The 24621-nt window shown below is 35.1% G+C and overlaps 1 protein-coding gene across 3 annotated transcripts in view; it reads right to left on the reverse strand.

The window, feature by feature from the left end:
- The window catches only part of GTPBP10 (GTP binding protein 10), a 32702-nt gene that overhangs the window by 2259 nt on the left and 5822 nt on the right, over positions 1–24621 (reverse strand). Inside the window, exons 4-10 of one of the 3 annotated variants that reach the window (XR_010344063.1) lie at positions 20596–20669; positions 18299–18351; positions 15389–15496; positions 14780–14857; positions 9603–9726; positions 7371–7621; positions 5557–5746 (exon numbers count right to left, since the gene is read on the reverse strand). Coding sequence is in view for 1 of the 3 variants with exons in the window: in XM_012450856.3 (XP_012306279.2) it covers positions 7371–7621; positions 9603–9726; positions 14780–14857; positions 15389–15496; positions 18299–18351; positions 20596–20669 (688 nt within the window). In the remaining 2 variants the exon portion in view is untranslated. Of the gene's footprint in view, positions 1–5556; positions 5750–7370; positions 7622–9602; positions 9727–14779; positions 14858–15388; positions 15497–18298; positions 18352–20595; positions 20670–24621 lie in introns of all 3 variants that reach the window. The other 2 variants (XR_010344062.1, XM_012450856.3) reach the window with 2 other exon arrangements.

A 24621-nucleotide genomic window follows, 5' to 3' on the forward strand; every position in this document is an offset into this window, starting at 1 on the left:
AGGCTACAGTAATCAAAACAGCGTGGTACTGGTACTGGTACCAAAACAGATATGTAGACCAATGGAACAGAAGAGAGGCCTCGGAAGCAACACCACACATCTACAACCATCTGATCTTTGACAAACCTGACAAAATCAAACAACGGGGAAAGGATTCCCTGCTTAATAGATGGTGTTGGGAAAACTGGCTAGCCATGTGCAGAAAGCAGAAACTGGATTCCTTCCTGACACCTTACACTAAAATTAACTCCAGATGGATTAAAGACCTAAACATAAGACCTAACACCATAAAAACCCTAGAAGAAAACATAGGTAAAACCATTCAGGACATAGGCATAGGGAAGGACTTCATGACTAAAACACCAAAAGCATTGGCAACAAAAGCCAAAATAGACAAATGGGATCTCATTCAACTCCAGAGCTTCTGTACAGCAAAAGAAACAATCATTAGAGTGAACCAGCACCCAACAGAATGGGAAATAATTTTTGCAATCTACCCATCTGACAAAGGGCTAATATCCAGAATCTACAAAGAACTAAAACAGATTTACAAAAAAAAAAAAAAACAAACCCATTCAAAAGTGGGCAAAGGATATGAACAGACACTTTTCAAAAGAAGACGTATATGAGGCCAACAAACATATGAAAAATGCTCATCATCACTGGCCACTAGAGGAATGCAAATCAAAACCACATTGAGATACCACCTCACACCAGTTAGAATGGCAATCATTAAAAAATCTGGAGACAACAGATGCTGGAGAGGATGTGGAGAAATAGGAACACTTTTACACTGTTGGTGGGAGCATAAATTAGTTCAACCATTGTGGAATACAGTGTGGTAATTCCTCAAGGACCTAGAAAGAGAAATTCCATTTGTCCCAGCAATCCCATTACTGGGTATATATCCAAAGGATTATAAATCGTTCTATTATAAAGACGTATGTTCACTGTGGCACTGTTTACAATAGCAAAGACCTGGAACCAACCCAAATGGCCATTGATGATAGACTAGATAAGGAAAATGTGGCACACACATATACACTATGGAATACTATGCAGCCATAAAAAATGGTGAGTTTGTGTCCTTTGTAGGGACATGGATGAATCTGGAATCCATCATTCTCAGCAAACTGAGAGAAGAACAGAAAATCAAACACCGCATATTCTCACTCATAGGCATGTGTTGAACAATGAGAACATATGGACACAGGGAGGCCCCAAATTACCAGAAGCTAGGCAAGAGGCATGAAATGGATTCTCTCTTATTGTACTCAGATGTATTCAGCCCTGCCAACACCTTGATATTGGAGTTCCAGGCTCAAGAACTGTGAGATAATAGATTTCTGTTGTATGTAAAGCCACCTGGTGTATCATACTTTGTTATAGCAGCCCTAGTGAAGTAATAAAGGAAGGGAAGAAGGTTCTGAGTAAATTAAACAGTGAGATGTCACTTTACAAACTGTTAGAAATTCTTAGTGCACCATCAAATTTGATAGCACATTTGCTTCTGATATTCTTGAGTAAAGCTACTTAGTGAAGACAGGGAAGGAAGAAGAGAGAGAAGAGGATTTACAAAAGATTGGCCAATAAATAGGATAACTAAAGGCTTTTGCCTGTAACTACAATATTAAGGTATTTTAAATCTTTGTCTCTTACCATGCCTACCACTCCCTCCTACCATCACCACTTTTTTTTTTTTTGCAGTTTTAAATAACTCAATACACTCAACTTTCATGTTGAGTTTTTGATGAGGTATTACAAACTTGGATTTACTGTAGTCCTCCCTTCCCCCCATCCTGAGTTCCAGTTACTTACACTCAACTGCGGTCCAAAAATATTAAATGGAAAAGTTTAGAAATACACACTATTCTAAATAACATGAGGAAATCTCATTCCATCTTGCCAGATGAATCATCTCTTCATCCAGTGCATCCATAATGTATATGCTACCCTCCCATTCACCATGGATAGATATCATCTGCTCCTGACATCATGATCCAGGATCACCCAAAACAAAAGATTTTCCTGATGTATTGTCAGAAGGTCAGCAGTAGCCTACCCTAGGTATGTCACAATGCCTATGTCATTTGCCTCACATGATCTTATCATGTTAGGCATTTTATCTCACATAATCAGGAGTACAGTACAGTAAGATATTTCAAGAGGGAGACCACATTAACGTAGCTTTTATTACAATATATTGCTATAATTGGTCCAATTTAATATTTTTAATCTCTTACTGTGCCTAATTTAAAAATTAAACTTTATCATAGGTGTGGTATAGAAAAAACATATATAGTGTTTGGTACTATCCAAGGTTTTAGGCATCACTTCACCCCATCCTCAGTTTCAGTTACTTACAGTCAACTGAGGTCCAAAAATAGAAATGGAAAAGTTCAGCAATACACACTATACTAACATAAGGAAATCATGGGGGAGTTTTCTGGTTCATGTTTTCATAGGAAAGGAAGGTCATGTGTGCTCATTTTATTGTTCTTACAATTTCTCTTGACCCCAGAGTGGTACCACTTCCTGGAAAGATTTATTTTTGAAACAGAGGTTCAATTTTTATCTAGTCCTCTTATTTCCCCCATTATAATTCACTTGACTAGGGGCTTTTATTTACTTTGTCATTTAATCATGTTTCAAATCCACCCAGTCATAAGCTTTTACTTAATGTCTGCCCTTGATTTGAAAGATTCTCAATCTCCCTCGATTTGTAGTACACAAAACTGAAGGTATATTTTAGCTTATAATCATGTCTTTCGTCTTAAGAAAATTATACCACAGTCTTCTTAAAGCCTTTTATATAGAAATAATACCTTTTATATAGAAATAATAATAATGTTTGATAACCAATTTAAAAAATGAAAGTACTGATCAGAAGATATTGGCAATTTCAGAAAAATATACTGGAATATGGGCCATGAACAAAGGAAGCTTTTGTCCTTTGCTTTCAACTTTCAATGCACTCAGAATTTACAAAATAAATAGGAAAAGACTATCTTGCCATATATTGCTCGCAAATTAGTTATAACATAAGCTACATGTCCTGTTCTTCAAATTCCAAGTATTTCAAAGGACATGACTTGAATAACAGCTATGTTTCACATAGCTTGGTATCTTATCTGGACATCCCAAAGAATTTCTATTATAAGCACATTAATAATATATACAAAAGTGATTACTTTCTCTGATGTCTTCCAGGTACCCAATAACTATTAAGATTTTTTAAAAATTCTAACAAATTGCCTAAAATTTGTGGTTGATGATGGTCAGAAATGGTAGTTGAAATTGCCCCTGGCTTTTTCATGCTTACAACAGCCAACTGAGGCAATAACCACACCTGATAACTTCAGAGATATCCACAGAGACATACAACTTCCCAGCATCCATATTTTTCTTTCTTCCCTCTCTCCCTTTCTCATTTCTACTACCTTTTTTTTTTTTTTTGCTTTTTCTTCAGCTGGCTAGTGACACCCACTCAGAACTAAAGCTATTTCCCTAATACTTTCCCTACTTGCCAAGCTCCAATTAGAAAACAGAAAACTGGCTGGGCATGAATGGCTCATGCCTATAATCCCAGCACTTTCGGAGGCTGAAGTGGGAAGATTGCATGAGGCCAGGAGTTCAAGACCACTCTGGGCAACCTATATAGTGAGACCCTGTCTCTACAAAATAATCTTAAAAAATTAGCCGGGTATGGAGGCATACACCTATAGTCCCAGCTACCTGGAAGAATGAGGCAGGACGATAACCTGAGCCCAGGAGGCTGAGGCTACAGAGAGCTATAATCATGCCACTGTACTCCAGAGAGAGACCCTGTCTCTAAAAAGAATAAAAAATAAAACTAAACAAATAAAATAGATGTGAAATATCTCTTTAAGAAAAAAAAGACATTTTTCACTACTTAACTTTGCAATTAAAATTATGTATGTTATCTGCCAACATTTTTTGTCCACTGTTTATCTCAGTAATTCCTGAGTTATAAACTTTGATAAGGCATAGACTTTTTTTTATAAATGTCTTTTAAAAGATTACCAAATACTTCAGGCTCCCAAGAGTTCAAAAAACAACTCATGTATTCACCACCCAACTTAAAAAAATGACATGGCTAGCAGGCAATACAGTGCAGTGTTTAAATAAGTTAACATATGTGATACTCAGTACTCTACCCAGCATATGGTAACATTATCACTTTAGATATGATTACTAACACAGACCATATACTCAAAAAAGATTTCTGGATTTGTTTCACCTTCTATTCTTTAAGAAGAGACAGATTTAAACCAAATTTGAGATATTGTTAAGGATTTAAAGATAGGCATTAAATTCAATTCACTATTTGGTCTTTAAACAAAATATTGCCATATTTTTGCAATAAAATATCTTTTGTATAGGTTTACAAGTTATGTTATTGCTAATTTTCATTTTTAAGCTAGTTTTAAAGTGTACTTATGCTGTTGCTTTGGAACATTATTTTTAATATACCTTAATACACTGCAAATGTCTGGATGGGATTTGTGAAACTGAGTTTTCAATCTGAATTTTGCAAACACTGTGAAATTGCTTGGAAAATATTTTAAGTGTTTATGTACATTTTTTGGCAAGAAAAATCTGTAGCTTTCATTAACTACTGAAAGGAATCTCTAACCTCCATCTTTGAGAAGCAAACAACACTGAGATGAAAGAAAACACATAACTTTACAAGAAAACTAATTGGATAAAACCTGAAATATCCTTGACCTAATTTTTCCCATTATAAAAGATGACTTTTTTCCTGATTATGTAACTAATACATGCTTACCATTTTTAAAAAAGTTCATTTTGCTATGACATATAATAATATGAATAGATATCACAAAAAGCACAATATAATAGGTATTCTGGAATTTTTCAGTACACAGATCCAACTTCATAGTACAATATACTTAATAATATATAAACCTGTATTTCATGATGGTAAATAAATCTGATATAAAAAGCTCTGCAGAACTACTGGGACTTTGTAAGAATTTGCTATACATTGAATTTAATACTCTGGTTATTCAGTAATATGATAAGCATTTCAAACAGCATACATTTTGAAAATTACATTTTAAAAGGTAAAAATGAAAAGTCTTGCTTAAGGACAAAATAAAATGCATCTGAGATAATGTTAAAAGACTCACTTCAAAATAAGTCTTTATGTTTTCAAATTTTTTATAAGATAAAGAATCTAATTTTCTTCGTCAGAATAAAAATCAAAGGTCAAAAAAAGGTATACAGAGTACACTTGCAGTAACCAGAAAATACTAATTAATTGAACATTTTAGTGAGTCATGTAATAAAATGCTTTGTTTAGTAATGGAGTGGCACCCTGGGCATTACTGACAAAGCAAATAATCCTGAACACACGTTTACTACCCTTTGCCACAGCACAAAATAAGATCACAGTGCCAGTATTTCCGATAATCACTTGATGAAACTGTCCTTACACTGCTACTTGTTTACATTTAGAAAATAACAGAGCTTAAAAAAAAATAGCACTGAAGTTACAAATGTAAAACATACCCAATACAAAGCCTGGTCACTGTGATCAGCACAAATTCCAAATGCTTTTCCTCATTCTTATTCTTTTGTTGTGAAGAAATGAGTCTATTCCAATGCCCTGCAGTTTCTGTTATCAAATGTGAGATATACAAGGGCAGTAGGTCCTGTCTGTTCTCTTCAGCATTGGTACATACAGCACCCTGCACAGTGTCTGCTACAGGAGAGACACTCAATAAATTCATGAGCAATGAAGAAAAAAGAAATACAAAAAAAGCATTTGGGGACTGGAATGGGAGGTAGGAGAAACAGACAACAAAACAAATATAAGTAAAATAATACTGGAAAAACATCATCCACGTTATCAAATCAGAAAAAATTTAAGCTGAGAACAATGCATAAACTATGAACCGTCTATCTGCTGGTTTCTGTTATAACTTTATTATCAGTAAACATGTGTTCAAATTTAGGGTTTTAAGGTCTCCACAAAAGAGACTATTATATATTTAGTGCAACCAGGTACAAGACAGGCTCAAAAACAAACAAAACTGAATTGCTCATTCTAATAATAATCTAGAGAATGCTTCTATATAAATTTTAAAAATGATGTCAATAGGATGGACTGGCCATAAACTTGTAAAATGTAATTTTTAGCTCTTACTTTTTCTTTTTTTTGAGATGGAGTCTAGTTCTGTTATCCAGGTGGGAGTGCAGTGGCGCAATCTCAGACTCACTGTATCCTCCACCTCCTGCGTTCAAGCAATTCTCCTGCCTCAGCCTCCAGAGTACCTGGGACTACAATGGGCATGCACCACAACACCCAGCCAATTTTTTATATTTTTAGTAGAGATGGGGTTTCACCATGCTGGCCAGGCTGGTCTTGAACTCCTGATCTCAAGTGATCTGCCCTCCTTGGCCTCCCAAAGTGCAGGTATTACAGGCATGAGCCTCCATGCCTGGCCTTTAGTTACTTTTTTTAATGTTGACATACTTAACTACCAAACAATAACTTTAAAAGGTACGGTTCTTGAACAAAAACACATTATATCAGAAGGTAATAATACTAAAAAAAGATCTGTGAAAAAGCTTTCAAATTAAAAAAAGTTAATTTTTTAAAATGACATAGAAAAAATATGGATTTATGTGTAACATGTTTTGAAATATCTATACATTGTGGAATGGTGCAATATAGCTATTAACATGTGCATTACCTTATGTGCTTTTTTGGAGAAACCACTGGTCAAGAGATTGAGACCATCCTGGTCAACATGGGGAAACCCCGTCTCTACTAAAGACACAAAAATTAGCTGGGCATGGTGGCGCACGCCTGTAGTCCCAGCTACTCGGGAGGCTGAGGCAGGAGAATTGCTTGAACCCAGAAGGCGGAGGTTGTGGTGAGCCGAGATCACGCCATTGCACTCCAGCCTGGGTAACAAGGGCGAAACTCCGTCTCAAAAAGAAAAAAAAAAAATTTACTCAGTGATTTTCAAAATATACTGTTGTTGTTAATTATAGTCACCAAGCTGTACAATAGATCTCTTGAAATCAGTTGCCTTGTCTAACTGAAATTTTGTATACTTTGACCAACATCTCCTCAACCTTCCACTCTGCAACCAGCCCTTGATAACCACCAGTCTATTCTCTGCTTCTATGAGTTCAACGTTTTAAGATTCCACATGTAAGTGAGATTATGCAGTATTTGTCTTTCTAAGCCTGGCTTATTTTACTGAACATGTCCTCCAGGTTCATCCATGTCACAGATGAAAGGATTTTCTTGTTTTTAAGCATTAAATAGCATTCCATCAATATCATTTTTAATATATTTAAATTATATTCACTTTGGAACTAGTAACAGCATGCTTTGATGATGGTGGCTCACTCGAAGATACTTTATCAGAAATCCACAAATTAAGCAACTGTTTCTTATGATGTGCATCATTTTCCTGGTTGGCCTGTTCATCCAGTGACTTTCTTAGACAGTTCTTTAATTCTTCAATTCCTTCTCCAGTAACTGCAGATATGGGGATGATATGCTGGAACTCTACAGTCCTCTCTGGAATCATGTTTTTTCCAAATAAATGCAGAAAATCTAAAAGAAAGAATACAAAGCTAAGCTGATTGTCATTGTTTTTGAAAGTAAATTAAAACTGTGTTAATGGTTTTAAAAATGCCAAAAACTTGGCATTTTTTCATGTCTTTTTGTCCCTTTTCTCTCTAATAAACTCTCAGAGCCTTTAGATTTTACTATTGATAATGGTAAGGTTCTTGGCACATAATATGCTTGTTAGATGAATATATTTTAAACCAAACTAAGTATTAGTAGAAGATGAATCACAAAAATGACTTAAGGAAGTAATAAATTTTGTTTGAGGGGGGTTAAATAAGGCGAGTAAGCATTGATTCCTTGAAAGATACTTTCTGTAAAAATAATAACAGCATTTATAATTTGAGACATTTTACTTGGCCTCAGTACTCTAGAGACCTTTAACTTCCCAAAAGTATAGGTTTATCGTCAATGATCCTAGGATCTATACTAAAACTGAAGAGGGATTATAGAGCATTCAAGGGAAGATAATTTCAGATGAGTCCAATCTGTCACCCTACAGGGGCTAACAACTGTTATATAATTTTTACCTCTTTCCTGTCTCTGTGGCATACTGATTGGCTGGAGAGATGGCAGCCAATTGGATGGGTTAACTGATATGAACTAGGTAATAACACTAAAAAAAAGATCTGTGAAAAAGCTTTCAAAATAAAAAATTTAAATATAATTTAAAAAAATGACATAAAAAACTACGGCTTTATCATGTGTAACATGTTTTGAAATATCTATACATTGTTGAATGGCTCAATATAGCTTATTAACATATGCATTACCTTACAGTCTGGACTGAAACAGATTGGAAAAGACAACATGGAGCTTGCTTTCTGAGATTCAAAGCCCCCAACAAAGTCCAGAGAGGCTAACTCAGGATTATCACTAAAGGGCCTACATTTTTTTTCATGATAGGTCAGAATAGCTACGAACTCCTGAGTCACCCTCACTTTTGGTACTTTCTCTGAAAATTCTCTTCTCTGCAAGATCAACTAGCAAACAGAATTAATGACCTTATAAAGCATATGATATTAGGAATGAAGACTATTTAGTATCAGGGAATATTTATATCCCATGAGTAATTTATTAACTCAAGGACAGCTCTAACATGTAAACTACACAAGGGAAAGATTTTTGAGAGGAAAGGACCTCTGGGGCTGTTTGATAGTCTTAGTATACTATAATATACTGTCCCTCAATTGTTACCAAGAATAAAAACAGAGACATAGTATTACTGAAAAACATGTTATCCACATATCACATGCCCTACTCTTCCTCATTTGTGCATGAGGTTCTCTACTAGACTGAATGAAATTATCATTGCCATAGGATAGAAGGTGTTCTGCAAATGTCAATATTCAAAACTATGGAGAATCCCTTTAAGTTACTTTACACATAGTCCAAGAGGTAAATTTCAGACAAATAAATCATTTTGGAGTCATAGCTTCTAATTTTCTATGTCACACATACACAGGAAAAATGTTCTTTTCAGAAGATTCATCCTCTTCAGAAACCTATAGAGTTAGTTTTGCAAAGCAACATACTTCTTTAGAACTTGTTACTTCTGTTTATAATTTTATGATGTACAGTACTGGGGAATGAAGAGCTTGTGAAGTATCTTAATGAAAGTGAAAGACTTCACAGGTAGCTACTGACATTTTCCTTCTTTTATTCAAATCCCACATATGCTTTATGGGCCCAATTTAAGTTTTACTTCGTCATAAAGCCTGACCTTTTTAGTTGAAATTCGTCTTCCTTTTCTTTTGTCTCCTTTAATTTACTGTCCATATCAAACATTCTGTAATTTGATAATTATTATGTTACAATGTTATTTACACGTTTTGTATATTCGTTCTTCAAATGTGACTTTTAAGAGAAGAAACTGTCAGTTTTCTTTTTCACTGATGATAACAGCATTCTCTCTGTACATTGTAATTATTCATTAAATTAGAATTAAATGAATAAATAGGTTTACCTTTAGGATTCTGGAGCTGATTCATCAATTCATGGAGCTTATCTTGGGCATCTGGCAAGTCCATTTTATTAACTGCCAAAAGTGCAGGTTTTGTCTGAAGCTCCTCTTTGTACAATTCTAACTCCTTTAAAATGAGAAAAACCCAGTAATTTTATTACTGGTTTCTGTATAAACTTATTTGGTAGTTAATGATCTGGGTGATCTAAAGCCCATTCACATCACTGAAATGCAATAAATCCCCACAAGAGAATACTATAGGAAGAATTTCAGAAAATGATTCTGGTTAGGTCATGTGTTAGTATGTTTTAGCTTAAATGACATCCTAGAGACAGTTCTAATTTTGCACCTAGAGTCAAATATTGGTATCTGGACTTCACATACATAAAATTCAGAAGTCAATGATGATCATTTAATGTTGTACCTTAGTATTCTTGGAAAAAGTAAATATACCTAGGAGCACATCTTTGTCACCTTGGATTAGACAACTGTTTCTTAGATATGACATGAAAAGCACAAGTAAAAGAACAGATAAAAGGTGGAAGACTCCTGAAGGCCACCAGGAGTTTGAGACTACAATGAGCTACAATCATGCCTGCACTCTAGCCTACATGACAGAGTGAGACTCTGTTTGTATTAAAGATAAATAAATTCGTAAGACTGGGCATGGTGGCGCATGCCTGTAATCTCAGCACTTTAAGAGGCTGAGGTAGGAGGATCACTTGAGTCCAGGAGTTCAAGACAAGCTTCAACAATAGAGCAAGACCCCATCTCTACAAAAAAAATTTTAATTTAAGAAAAGGAGGCTGGGTGTGGTGGCTCTTGCCCGTAATCCCAACACTTTGGGAGGCCAAGGCGGGCAGATCACAAGGTCAAGAGATCAAGACCATCCTGGCCAACATGGTAAAACCCTGTCTCTACTAAAAATACAAAAATTAGCTAGGCGTGGTGGCGTGTGCCTGTAGTCCCAGATACTCAGGAGGCTGAGGCAGGAGAATTGCTTGAACCCAGGAGGCAGAGGTTGTAGTGAGCCGAGATCGCGTCACTGCACTCCAGCCTGGCACCTGGCAACAGAGCAAGACTCTGTCCCCCCCAAAAAAAAAAAAAAGAAAAGAAAAGAATGAAACAAATAGAATTTCATCAAAATTAAAAATTTTGGGTTGTTTTCTTGCTATTGAGTTGTTCTGACTCCTTATGTTTTGAATATCAACCACTTATCAGATATATGATTTACAAATATTTTCCCCCGTTCCCTTGGTTGCGTCTTCACTCTGCTGATTGTTCCTTTTGCTGTGCAGAAGCTTTTTAGTTTGATGCAATCCTACTTGTCTATTTTACCTTTTGTTGCCTGTGCTTTGGGGTCACATTAAAAAAAAAATTGCTCAGACAAATGTCATGGAACTTTTCCTCTGTTTTCTTCTAGTGGTTTTATGGTTTCAGGCTTTGAATTTAAGTCTTTAATCAACTTTGAACTGATTTTTTACATGGTGTGAAATAAGGGTCTAATTTCATTTTTCTGCATGTGGATATTCAGTTTTCTCAACACCACTTATTGAAAAAGAAAACTGTCCTGTCCTTATTGTGTGTTCTAGGTGCCTTTGTTGAAAATTAACTGTAAATACATGGATTTATCTCTCAGCTCTGGATTGTGTTCTATTGGTTTATGTGTCTATTATTATGTCAGTACCACACTGTTTTGATTACTAGCTTTGTAGGTTTTGAAATTAGGTAGTGTGAAGCTTCCACCTTTGTTCTTTTTGCTCAAGATTGCTTTGGCTATTCAGGGTCTTTTGTAGTTCCATACAAATTTTAGGATTTTTTTTTTTTCTGTGAAAAATGACATTAGAATTTTGATACAGATCGTGCTGAATTGTAGATCACTTTGGGTAATATAAACCTTTTTTAAAAATGGATAAAGAACCTGAATAGACATTTCTCAATGACATACAAATGACCAATATGTTCAACATCAGTAATCATTAGGGAAATGAAAAGGAAAACCACAATGAGATAGCTCCTCATACTTGGAAGAATGGCTATTATCAAAAAGACAAAAGATAACAAGTATTGTCGAGGATATAGAGAGAGAGGGACCATTGAACACCATTGGGTGGGAATGTAAATTAGTATAGCCATTATAAAAAGCAGTATGAATTTATCAAAAACTTAAAAATAGAACTACCATATGATCCAGCAATCTCACTCTGGGTATATATCCAAACAAAATAAAATCTATCTGCACTCCCATTTTTACTGAAGCATTATTCATAACCGTCACAACATGGAATCAAACTAAATGTCCATGAATGGATGAATAATGAAAATGTGATACACACACACACACACATACATACATATACACACACATAACTGAATACCATTCAGCCTTAAAAAAAGAAAATCTTGTCACAACAACATGGATCAACCTGGAGAACACTATATTAAGTGAAATAAGCCAGGCACAGAAAAACAAATACTGCATAATCCCACTTATATGTGGAATCTTAAAAGGTTGAATTCATAGAAGCAAGGAAAATGGTGGTTGCCAGGTGCTTGCGGGAGGAAGGATGGAGTGGTGTTGGTCAAAGGGAACAAAGATTCAGTTAAATAGGATGAATAAGTTCTGGAGATCTATTGTACGGTATGGTGACTATAGTTAACGTATTATTATTTGAAAATTGCTGTAACAGTAGATCTTAAATGTTCTCAACACAAAAGAAATAATGTGTAAGATGACAGATCATGTTAATTAGCTTGATTTAATCATTTTACAATGTATACATATATTCAAACATCACTTGTGCACTTTAAGTACACACAATTTTTATATCAATTACACTTTAATAAAACTGGAAAATTAAATAAATAAAAGTTTTGTGCCACAAAGAACACACAAAGAATACACTGAAAAAGTAAAAAGACAAGTCACAGAAGGGGAGAAATATTTTCAAATCATGTATCTTAGAAGGGACTTATATCTGGTGGCTCACGCCTGTAATTTCAACACTTTGAAAGGCTGAGGCAGGCAAATCACCTGAGGTCAGGAGTTCAAGACCAGCCTGGCCAAGATGGTGAAACCCCATCTTTACTAAAAATATAAAAATTAGCCTGGCATGGTGGCACGTGCTTGTAATCTCAGCAACTCGGGAGGCTGAGGCTGGAGATTCACTTGAATCCAGGAGGTGGAGGTTGCAGTGAGCCAAGATCTTGCCACTGCACTCCAGCCCAGATGACAGAGCGAGACTCCGTCTCCAAAAAAGAAAAAAAAGAAGGGACTTATTTCCAAAAATATAAAAAATGCTTACAATTCAATAATTAAAAAGCAAATAATGTAAATAGTAATGCATACAGAATCTGAACAGACTTTCCTCCAAAGATACAGAAATGGCCTAATAAGCACATAAAAAGATGTTTAGCATCATTAATCATAAGAGAAATGCAAATAAGAACTATAAAAAAATACCACTGCACTCCTACAAGGGTAAGCAAAGTAAAAATGACAGACAATAGTAAGTGTTGACGTTCATGTGAAAAAAATTGGAACCCTCATACATTGATGGTGGGACTGTAAAATGGCAAAATGGTGCTACCAATTTGGAATAGTTTTGCAGTTCCTCAAAATATTAAAGAATTACTATCTGATCCAGCAATTCCACTCCTAAGTACATATCCAAGAGAAATGAAATCATGTCTATACAAAAACCTGTACACAAATGTTCACAGCAGTATTACTCATTATAGATGAAAAGTAGCAAATTAAATAGGATCTAAAAATTCCTAAGTAACACCATGTTGTCTTAGAGAGAAATCACATGGCTGAACTGTAGCATCTAGGGGAGAGGGTTAGGGAGGAGGACTGCTAGGTAGGGGTCCAATTTGCAGATTTCATAAATCATGCTCAGGTTAGACTTTAACCTAACAGCCATGGGGGTCCATCAAAGCATTTTAGGCAGGGAACATCACCTTGGTTCTTTTACAAAGACCACTCTAGCTGCCATATAAAAAATGGACTGGAGAGAAGCAAGACAGGAAACAGGGGACAGGACCAGATTCAATATTTCAGTGAGAAGGGCTGATGACTATAACAGTGTAAATGAAGACAAGAGGATGGATTTCAGAGAGATTTAGGATAAGAAACTGACAAGGCTTGTGCAGGTGGTGAGAAGAATTGGTACATCACAGCTTACACATTCACTAAGTTATAGGGATGGCTGAAAGTTTTTTAAAAAGTTTACTTTTTACCTGATGCTCCAGACACAAGAAAGAAGAAAAAAAAAGTTTACTTTTATCCATATTAAGTGATTAATGGGACATCCAATCGAAGATGATGTCCAATGGGTATCTGGTCTAAAGAACAACGAAGGTGTGGAATGGTGGCCTACATTTGTAATCCCAGCACTTTGGGAGGTCGAGGCGGGTGGATTACCTGAGGTCAGGAGTTTGAGGTCAGCCTGGCCAATATGGTGAAATCCCGTCTCTATTAAAAATACAAAAATTAGCCAAGCATGGCAGCACACATCTGTAATCCCAGGTACTTGGGAAACTGAGGCAGGTCAATCACTTGAGCCCGGGAGATGGAGGTTGCAGTGAGCTGAGATGATGCCACTGCACCCCAGCCTGGCCAACAGAGCAAGACTGTCTCAAAAAAAAAAGAAAAGAAAAGAAAAAGAACAACAAAAAGATCTAGGTATCAGCTATAGATCTGGCAGTCATCAATATTATTAATTGTAAGTAAGCAACGGGAGTGGTAGGTAAGATTGCAAAATAAGGTTAGGACAGAACTCTGAATAATGTTAATTAAAGGATGAGAAGAGCGAGCCTAAAAAGTAGACTGAGAAATAGTGTAAGACAAAAATAGAACCAGAAGATTACAGTTCACAAAGCTAAGAATAAGGATGTTTCAAGAAGAATTAGACAATGTGCCAAAGCTGAAGCAAGATAAAAGTCTGGGAAGTATACGATGGGGATTTGGAAGCCCAGGAGCATTTTATCCACTGCAGTAGGTTTGAGGAGCAAATGAATATAGAGGAACTGGAGACAACAAGTTTAAGTAATTCTTCAACTGACATCAAAGCTTTAAAACGGCAGAGTATGTATATACTGTAATTACGTTATTTCATATAGTCTTACATTCCTACATAATAGACCAAATATAGAACACAGTAAAACAGAAAACCTACTTTTGTAAGCAGTATTATGGTTTCAAAAGCAGTTCTGTATTGAGTGCGATAAGAAAGCTGAAATCCAGAAATATCAACCTAAAAAGAGATGGAGACAACCTTTAACATAAGAAAAATAGCTATACATTTCTATGTTTTAAAATGTTTTACTCTCTCAAGCTTAAAACAACTTCTCTATACTCTACTTGTTATTTAGTAATTCAAAATAAGTAACAGAAATAGATGTTAATTATAATTATTCTGATAAAATTATAGTCATTAATAAAAAACTAAATAGATAAGACAATTTGTACCAATAGAGACAATCTCATATATAACTCTAGCACCACCAATGCAGTATAAAAGAGATGCTATGATACTATATAATATGGTAGTATGTTGGAAATCTTAAGGAAGATTTCCTTAAGAATCTTTGGCCATACTCCTGACAAGTATGGCCAAACTTACATATGATATAGTAAACAATGTCACTTCCAATCCTGTATTATAAAAGACTTAGTGGGGTAACATATGCTACCACTTTCTTATTTATAAAAAAATTCTAAGAAAAACTAAATTCATTGATTTTCATATTTATTTGAACATCACATTGGTATGCATATGACTTACAACAAAAAGTAGTTGTCTCGTTCTTTCTATATGCTTGAGGAATTTGTGGCCCATTCCTTTGTTCATATGTGCTCCTTCTATTAAACCTGGAAGATCAGCTACTGATATCTAATACAAAGTTAAATGGTTGATGAAAAAGGAAAATATGAAAACCACAAGTTCAATTACATCCAAAAATTTTCAAGACATTTCAAATATAAATACTTCCTAACTTATGATTACCACTACATCTTTGAAAAGCCAAGATACTATTACAGCAAAATTAATGTACAGTATTCAGAATTAAAATCTTTTGTTATCAGATATTAGTCCCATATTTACTATGAATAATCTAGGAATTTTACAGATTAGTTTAACATTGTTTATTTATTATTATTATTTTAGAGATAAGATCTTGTTCTGTCACCCAGGCTGGAGTGCAGTGGTGTGACCATAGCTCACTGCAGACTTGAACTCCTGGGCTCAAGCCATGCTTCAACCTCAGTCTCCCAAGCAGCTGAGACTACAGGCACACACACCACGTCCAGCTAATTAAAACATTTTTTTGTAGAGATAGGGTCTCGCGCTATGTTGCACAGACTGGTCTCAAACTCCTATCCTCAAGTGATCCTCTCACCTTGGCCTCCCGAAGTGCTGGGATTACAGGTGTGAGCCACCACACTAGTCCCTAGTTTAAAATTTATTTATAATTTCCTAAATGATATTGTCCAAGATGAGCTTTTCATAGAATTTCAATCTTTACACTCTGAATTCATAAAAGTTTACAAGGATACTAATTCCAAAGACATTTACTAGGTATAGCTCTGTATTTTAAATTCAATTTGTAATTATTTATTTGGTACCATTGTTCCTTTTCTGTTCATATTATATCAGCAGGATTGTCAACCATTCTTACAAAGTATTAGGTGGGTGCAAAACTACCTGTGGTTTTGGTCATTACTTTGAATAGACTTTACTACATTAATTGCGGTGTGATTCTCCTCACCTGTTCTTTGCAGTGCCATGTTTGCTAATGCTTCACATTTTTTGTAGGTAATTATTGCTTTTACTTAAGCAAAGCTCATGGCATTACATGAGGCGCAGAGTTCTATCATCTAGAAGTTCAATCACCTGAGCATGCTTCCTTATCATCATCTCATCTTGTGCCAGTATTCAAGTAAGATCAGTCAGGTGAAACAGCACTCGACAAACCCAAGTTATAGTGTGGCTCTCCTACTTTTGGCCATTACTTTTAATGATCAAAACTGCAGTTACTTTTGCACCAACCTAATAAAAGACTAGTGTTCCTATACTCCTCTTAGAGGGAATAATCATTATTAACCATCATTCTACACTTGTGCTTTTCAAACCTTACTGTGCTTCATAATCATGTAGGGAATTCTTAGAAACTACAAATGCTTAGGCCCTACCCCCAAGAAATTTAGTTTCAAATCTCTGGGGCCCAAGCATCATTTATCATTGCTGTTCTTAAGCCACCCAGGTAATTCTGAAGTGCAACAAAGAATGAGAGGCAGTACCCTACATCCCCTGCCCAGTGTAGATAAAGAATTCAGGGTCTTAAAGGAAGCTGACAAAGCAGCATGCTCAACAGAAGTCTCATGTCCTGAAATTTCCTCTACTAATTTCCCTTAAAAATTAGGTATAAACGATGTTCTCTTTTCCTCTAAATATTGTCCTCTATATTCATATTATTCTATATTTAATATAATTTTACTTACATTTAACATTCTATATTATAACTGAAGTTTTATCTTTTACTGTCATATCACTATAACCGAATATAATTTTTTAATGTTTTTTAAATTATGTCAGAAAATTATATGAACCTATATGGATGCATCGTTAGCACCCAAAGTCTATACTTTATATTTGGTTTCATTCTTGGTGCTGTACATTCTATGGATCTTAACAAATGTATATTGTATCTACCATTACAGCAACAGAGAGCGTACTATATAGTTTCATACTTTATATAGTGTGCCCTAGAAATTGTCTGTACTCTGCCTATTCAACCCTCCTCCCTCCCTAACCCTGGAAATCATTGATTTTTTTTTTTTTACTGTCTCCACAGCTTTGCCTTATCCAGAATGTCACATAATTGGAATCATATGGTATCATACAGCCTTTTCAGATTAGCTTCTCTCACTTAGTAATAGGCATTTAAGATTCCATTAGGTCTTTTTGAGGCCTCTTTAGAGCTGAATAATAACCCACCGTCTAAATATATACCACCGTTTATTTACCCATTCACCTACTGAAAGGTATCTTGGTTGTTTCCAAGGTTTGGTAATTACAAATAAAGCTGCTATAAGCATCCATGTGGAGACTTCTGTGTGTGCATAAGTTTTCAATTTACCTGGGTAAATGCTAAGGAGCACAACTACTAGATTGTACATATTTTAAATATTGTTACTTTCCTTTTATAGTTTTTATTATAAGTATAATAAAAGAAGATCCACAGTTGTTACTTATGAAGGAAAAATGAATTTCAATAGCTGGTTGAGACCAAAATTCCATTAAAATAATTTTTTTCAAAAAAAGAAAGTTGGAATAAAATTATTACCACGAACTTTAGAGAGTATTTTTAAAAAACAAAGATAAATAATACAATATAGTAGTAAAAGAAAGACTTGCAGTAAGAAGAAACCAAGACTAAGGAGATAAAGAATATATAATATTGTAGGGATAAACAGGACCTAATCTTTGGAAGAACAAGAAATTAAATTCTTATGAAATATTTTACTATGATAGTGCTGAGAAGAATTAATTTGACCAGTTTATCATAAACAAAATCTTGTTACTTTTTCTCCCCTAACACCACAGAAACAGGCAAATACTGTAAGTCCAAGCAAGTACCAAAACCAAGTACTCTGACTTCTAATGAAGTGTTTTACTTTAAAAATACCATACCTGTTTGAAATCATCGTACATAATCTTTCCAAGTTCAGGCTTTAATGTTGTAACTAAAAGAAACACGCAATAAATTAAGGCTAGAATTTATTTTAAGGCTGCTACTCTCAAAAGTGTCTTGGCATTACGCATAGAATAAACAATATTTCAATTCAGACTTTGTTCTAATTTGCTAAAAGGGAAACTATGATTATTTTTGCTATTTAACATGTACTTGGAGTACCAAGTGTTGTGGCTCATGTCTGTAATTCCAATGCTTTGGGAGGCCAAGGCAGGAGGATCATTTGAAGCTAGGAGTTCAAGACAAGCCTGGGCAGCATCGTGAGACCCTATCTCTACAAAAAATTTGAAATGGGCAGGCATAGCAGTGCACACCCATAGTCTAGCTATTCCAGAGGCTGATGTAGGAGGATCTCTTGAGCCTAGAAGTTCAAGATTGCCGTGAGGTATGATCATGCCACTGTACTCCAGCCTGAGTGACAGAGCTAGAGCCTGTCTCTAAAATAAATAAATAATTAGTATTTGGAAAAGGACAAATACAGATTTTTATAATCTGTATAGGCCTAATGTAATTACTGAACCTCAACATTCCTCTATTGTACTTTAAGGTGTGTAATAGATGTTTAGGGAAGTCAGCTATCAGGTTTCTATCACTGGACTGTGGGTGAAATTTTTCTAGTTCCTTCTCATTCAGTTATTCTTAAGCCTCATCAACCCTACATTAGTCTCTTACCTATGACTTTTTGCTTTTCCTCTCAAGTCCTACATATTAAAACAAATAGTGGCGTTGTGATTTATCACAATTAGTCCAAACTTAATTCTACTTTGCCACAGTCTAATTTTAGAATGGCTTGATTTTATTTTCCAAGTTAATGTCATTCTGTGTCCTTTTAATGATGGCAGAGATCTTATCATACTTACTACTTTTAACCAAAGCTTCTTTTATATCTCATCTAGCTACCACAAGGGCCTACTGACTGGTTTTCTCAGACCCTTTCATGTCCCACACCAATCCATTTTCTATATTATAGGCAGAGATCTCTGTGAGGAACAAACCTAAGCATTTTATCCCTTGCTTAAATGATTCCAATTGCTCTTAAGATATTAAAATCAAATATAGCTTACATGGTCTATGTGATATGGTTTCTTACATCTCTAAGCTCATCTCGATTCTTTCCCTTACTTCATACTATCTAGACAAACTACTCCCTGCCACTACTGAAGCCTTTGTGTACATGATATTTCCTCTGATTAAAGACCCTTCATCCTCCACTCCATTTTACTAATTAACTCATAATTATTCCTCATATCTCAGTCCAAGAATCACATATCTTCAAGGAAGCCTAAAGCAGTCATCTATACTCTTTCATAATGCCCTTTTACATTTCCTTATATTTATCAGTGATACATATATAGCCTTACTCCAACAGTCTACAAACTCAATAAAAGTCAAAACAGTGGTGGCTAACGCCTGTAATCCCAGCACTTTGGGAGGTCAAGGCGGGCAGATCACGAGGTCAGGAGATTGAGACCATCCTGGCTAACATGGTGAAACCCTGTCCCTACTGAAAATACAAAAAATTAGCCAGGCATGGTGGCACGTGCTTATAGTCCCAGCTACTCGGGAGGCTGAGGCTGGAGAATGGCTTGAACCCAGGAGGCGGAGGGTGCAATGAACTGAGATCACACCACTGCACTCCAGCCTGGGTGACAGAGCTAGACTCCGTCTAAAGAAAAAAAAAGTATCTGCTAAATGAATGAAAGTATTCATCTCAGCCTTCCTAGTGCTTATCACAGTGCCTGATAAAGGATAAGTGGCTCATAAAATTCTAACTAAACCAAATAAATGATTATGCAACAGAAAAATAAATACAATAAAGTAACTGTCTAACCCGTATAAGAAACTCTGCTGAGGGGCATAGAGGTTTCAAAGATTAATGGAAAATATGGCTGGGCAGGGTGGCTCACGCCTATAATCCAAGCAATTTAGAAGGCCATGGTGGGAGGATCACTTGAGCCCAGGAGTTCAAAACAAGCCTGGGCAACATAGGGAAACCTCTGTCTCCACAAAAAAAAAAAAAAAAAAAAAATCAGCCATACACAGTGGCATACAGCTACATGGGAGGCTGAGACAGGGGAATGGCTTTGCACTTTGGCCTGTGCAACAGTGGTCTATCTGCCAAAAGTTTTTCAACTAAGCCTACCCTCAGAGTTGTCATTTTATTCATTCTCAGAGAAATATTAGTCTTTAAAAGTTTATCTCCACTCATTAAAATACACAATCAAATTATACTTACATGCGTAATCTGCAATCGCAGGTTTTGCATGAGAAACTCGACTTAGCAAAGAGGATTTTCCAGCATTTGGGAATCTGAAACAAGAATATAAAATGATACACTATAATAAATGTCAATATTATTGTCTCTGAATTCCTAAAAATTCAAGTAGATTTCTTGAATAAATTTGGGATTAAAAGTAGAATATAAATGTATTACAAACAATCTTGAAAAACTTGAGAACAATATATACTTACAAAAAGGTAAAGATAAATTCATTCTGTACACTGAAGATGTTTCAGTATTGAAAGCGTATAATACTTGTTATTCTAATTATGATTTAAAAATAAAAACCACTTGGAAGTCATAGAAAAACAAAGAAATTAAAAAAAAAAACACCTGCAACTTACTCTCTCTAGCTAAGCTAAACACCAACTAAATACTACATTGTTTTGTAAATTGCTTCTAAAAACATTATAGATACTTGCAAACATAAACAAAGGTAGAGAGGAGTAATGAATTCCATTTAGCTATCACCCAGCTTCAACAAATAGTAATACATTGGCAATACACTTGTTAAAATTTGGTTTGAATAGAAAATCAAATAAGGTTGTACGTTACAACTGCCCGACGTGTCTCAGATCTCTTTTAAGTCCCCCTCTATCTTGTTTACTATTTGTAATTTTATTTTTAAAGAAAACGGGTCATTTGTCCTACAGAGTTTCTTTTCCAAAGTCTTCATTTTTCTACTAGCAGCTACATGGTCACTTAACATGCTCTTTCCCCCCTGTATTTTCTATAAAAATTGGCAGTTGTTAGAGTCTTCATCATTTTCAAGTTTTAAATTTTTTTTGAAGGAAGTAGGGGAAAACTACTTTACAGTTGGTTGGCCTGTTCTTTAAACTGAATAATATAAGGCAAACACTTTTTAATGGTGAAGTGTAATTTACTTAACTAATTTCCTATTGATAGACATTTAGGTTGTCTACAATTTTTCACTCTAAATAACATTGTAAAAAGTACATATACAGGTAGATACTGTTAATAGTCAACTCTGGGGGGTGGAATTCATAGACAACTTTTTCTTTATGCTAATAAGTGTGTATTGTTTATCTTTTTCCAATGCAATGACTATCCTTAAACCTTTACAATTTTTTTCATCCTTTCATGGCTTAATAGCTCATATCTTTTTATTTCTTTTAATGTTTTTATTTCAATAGCTTTAGGGGTACAAGTGATTTTTTGTTGTTGTTACATGGATAGATTAGGTGTTGATGAAGTCTGGGATTTTAGTGTACCCATCACCCAAGTAATGTACATTGTATACAATACGTAGTTTTTCATCCCTCATCATCTTCCTATCCTCTCTCCTTCCGAGTCTTCAATGTCCATTATGCCACTCTGCATGCCTTTGTATACCCACAACTTAGCTCCCACTTATAAGTGAGACTATGTGGCACTTGGTTTTCCATTCCTGAGTTACTTCACTTAGGAAGATGTCTTCATTCTGTTTTATGACTGAGTAGTATTCCATGGTGTGTGTATATATAGATACACACACACTTTTCTTTATCCATTCATTGGTTGATGGGCACTTAGGTTGACTCCATATCTTTGCAATTCTGAATGATCCTGTGATAAACATGTGTGCAGGTATTTTTTGGATACAATGACTTCTTTTCCTTTAGGTAAATATCCTGTAGTGGGACTGATGGATGAAATGATAGTTCTACTTTTAGTTCTTTGGGAAATCTCCATACTGTTTTCCATACAAGTTGTACTAATTTACATTCTCACTCAGCAGTGAATTTTAGTGTACCCATCACCCAAGCACTGTATGCTGTTCCCAATAGGTAGTTTTGTATCCCTCACTGCCCTCCTATCCTCCCTCCTTCTGAGTCTCCAATGTCCATTATATCATTCTTGAATTTTTTTTTTTTTTTTTTTTTTTTTAAAGACGGCGTTTCACCACGTTGGTCAGGCTGGTCTTGAACTCCCCAACCTCAGGTGATCCGCCCGCCTTGGCCTCCAAAGTGCTTAGATTACAAGCGTGAGCCACCATGCCCGGCTATATCATTCTTTATGCCTTTAAGAGTATAAAAGTTCTCTTTTCACCACATCTACATCAGCATCTATTGTTTTTTGACTTTTACATAATGACCACTCTGGCTGGGTAAGTTGGTAAATCATAGTGGTTTTAACATGCATTTCCCTGATTATTAGTGATGTTGAACATTTTCTCATGCACTTCTTAGCCATTTGTATGCATATCTTCTTTTGAGAAACGTCCATGTCATTTGTCCACTTTTTAATGGAATTGTTTTTTCTTCCTTGCTGATTTGAGTTCCTTGCAGATTCTGTATATTAGTCCTCTGTTAGATGCACAGTTTGTAAATATTTTCTCCCATTCTGTAGGCTGTTTACTTTGTTGATTCTTTCTTTTGCTGTGCAGAGGATTTTTACTTTAATTAGGTCCCATTTATTTATTTTTGCTGCATTTGCTTTGGGATCTTAATTATAAATTCTTTGTCTAGGGCAATGTCAGGAAGGGTTTTTCCTAAGTGTTCTAGAATTTTTATAGTTTCAGGTCTTAGATTAAAATCTTCAATCTATCTTGAGTTAATTTTTGTATATAATGAAAGATATGAACCTGGTTTCATTATTCTACATTTGGATATCCCATTTTCCCAGCATCGTTTTTTTTTTAATAGGGTATCCTTTCCCCAGCTTATATTTTTGTGTGCGTTGCTGAAGATCAGTTGGTCTTAAGTATTTGGCTTTATTTCTGGGTTCTCTATTCTGTTCCATTGGTCTACGGACCTACTTCTATACCAATATCATGCTGTTTTGGTTATTACAACCTTGTAACATAATTTGAAGTCAGGTAATACGATTCCTCTAGATTTGTTCTTTTTGCTTAGGGTTGTTTTGGCTATTCAGACTTTTTTGATTCCATATGAATTTTAGGGTTTTTTTTTTAATGCTGTGAAAAATGATATTGGTGTTTTGACAGAAATTGCACTGAATCTGTAGATTGCTCTGAGCAGTATGGTCATTTTCACAGTACTGATTCTTCCAATCCATGAACACGGGATGTATTTCCATTTGTTTGTGTCATCTATGATTTCTTTCAGCAGGGTTCTGTAGTTCTTGTAGAGATCTTTCATGACCTTGGTTAGGTATATCCTTAGGTATTTTATTTTTTGTGACTATTATAAAAGGGATTGAGTTCTTGATTTTATTCTCAGCTTGGTGGTTGTTGGTGTATAGCAGTGCTACTGATTTGTGTATACTGATTTTGTAACCTGAGACTTTACTGAATTCATTTATCAAATCTAGAAGTCTTCTGAAGGAGTCTCTAGGGTTTTTCCAGGTATAAGATCATATCATTGGCAAACAGAGATAGTTTGACTTTCTTCTTCCCTATTTGAATGCCCTTTATTTCTCTTGCCTGATTGTTCTGGTTAGGACTTGTCTTTGTACACATCTTTCATTTCTTTCGTGGAATAAATGTCTACATGAAGAAATACTGGATAAAATACATGTTCATTTTAAAGGCTTTTGATTATACTGCTAAATTTCCATCAAGGCCCATCATGTATGAAAGACAGTACTAGCAATGGGGGTTATTTAAAACATCCATTCCCAAATCTCATTCATATATTTTCATTATATTTATACAAATATTTATTGAGCACTGACTTTGTATCAGGCAACATACTAAGTTTTAGACAAAATGATTCCCAGCTTCAGAGTTTTATTCAAATTTGAAGAAGTTCTTTCAAAAACTCTGACAAACTTTCATTTGGAGTAACAATGGAATATTTTGCAAATATTAATTTGGAATTCCATAAAAACTTATAAGCTCTATAATGAAGGTATTTCAACAATTTTCCTCATTAAAAAATCTTTCTGTAATGAATTTAAAATAAAATTATGGGAGGTTTCTTAATGACTTGTTTCTCATAGAACATACATGTTTTTCATACCCTGTTTCATTCAGGTTCTTATGGCTTTTGAAAAGCGAATTGCAGCTATTTTTGTCCA

The sequence above is a fragment of the Aotus nancymaae genome, unplaced genomic scaffold (assembly GCF_030222135.1).
Source record: "Aotus nancymaae isolate 86718 unplaced genomic scaffold, 86718_ANA_hifiasm-v0.15.2.pri h1tg000025l, whole genome shotgun sequence".
Taxonomy (NCBI): Eukaryota; Metazoa; Chordata; class Mammalia; order Primates; family Aotidae; genus Aotus; species Aotus nancymaae.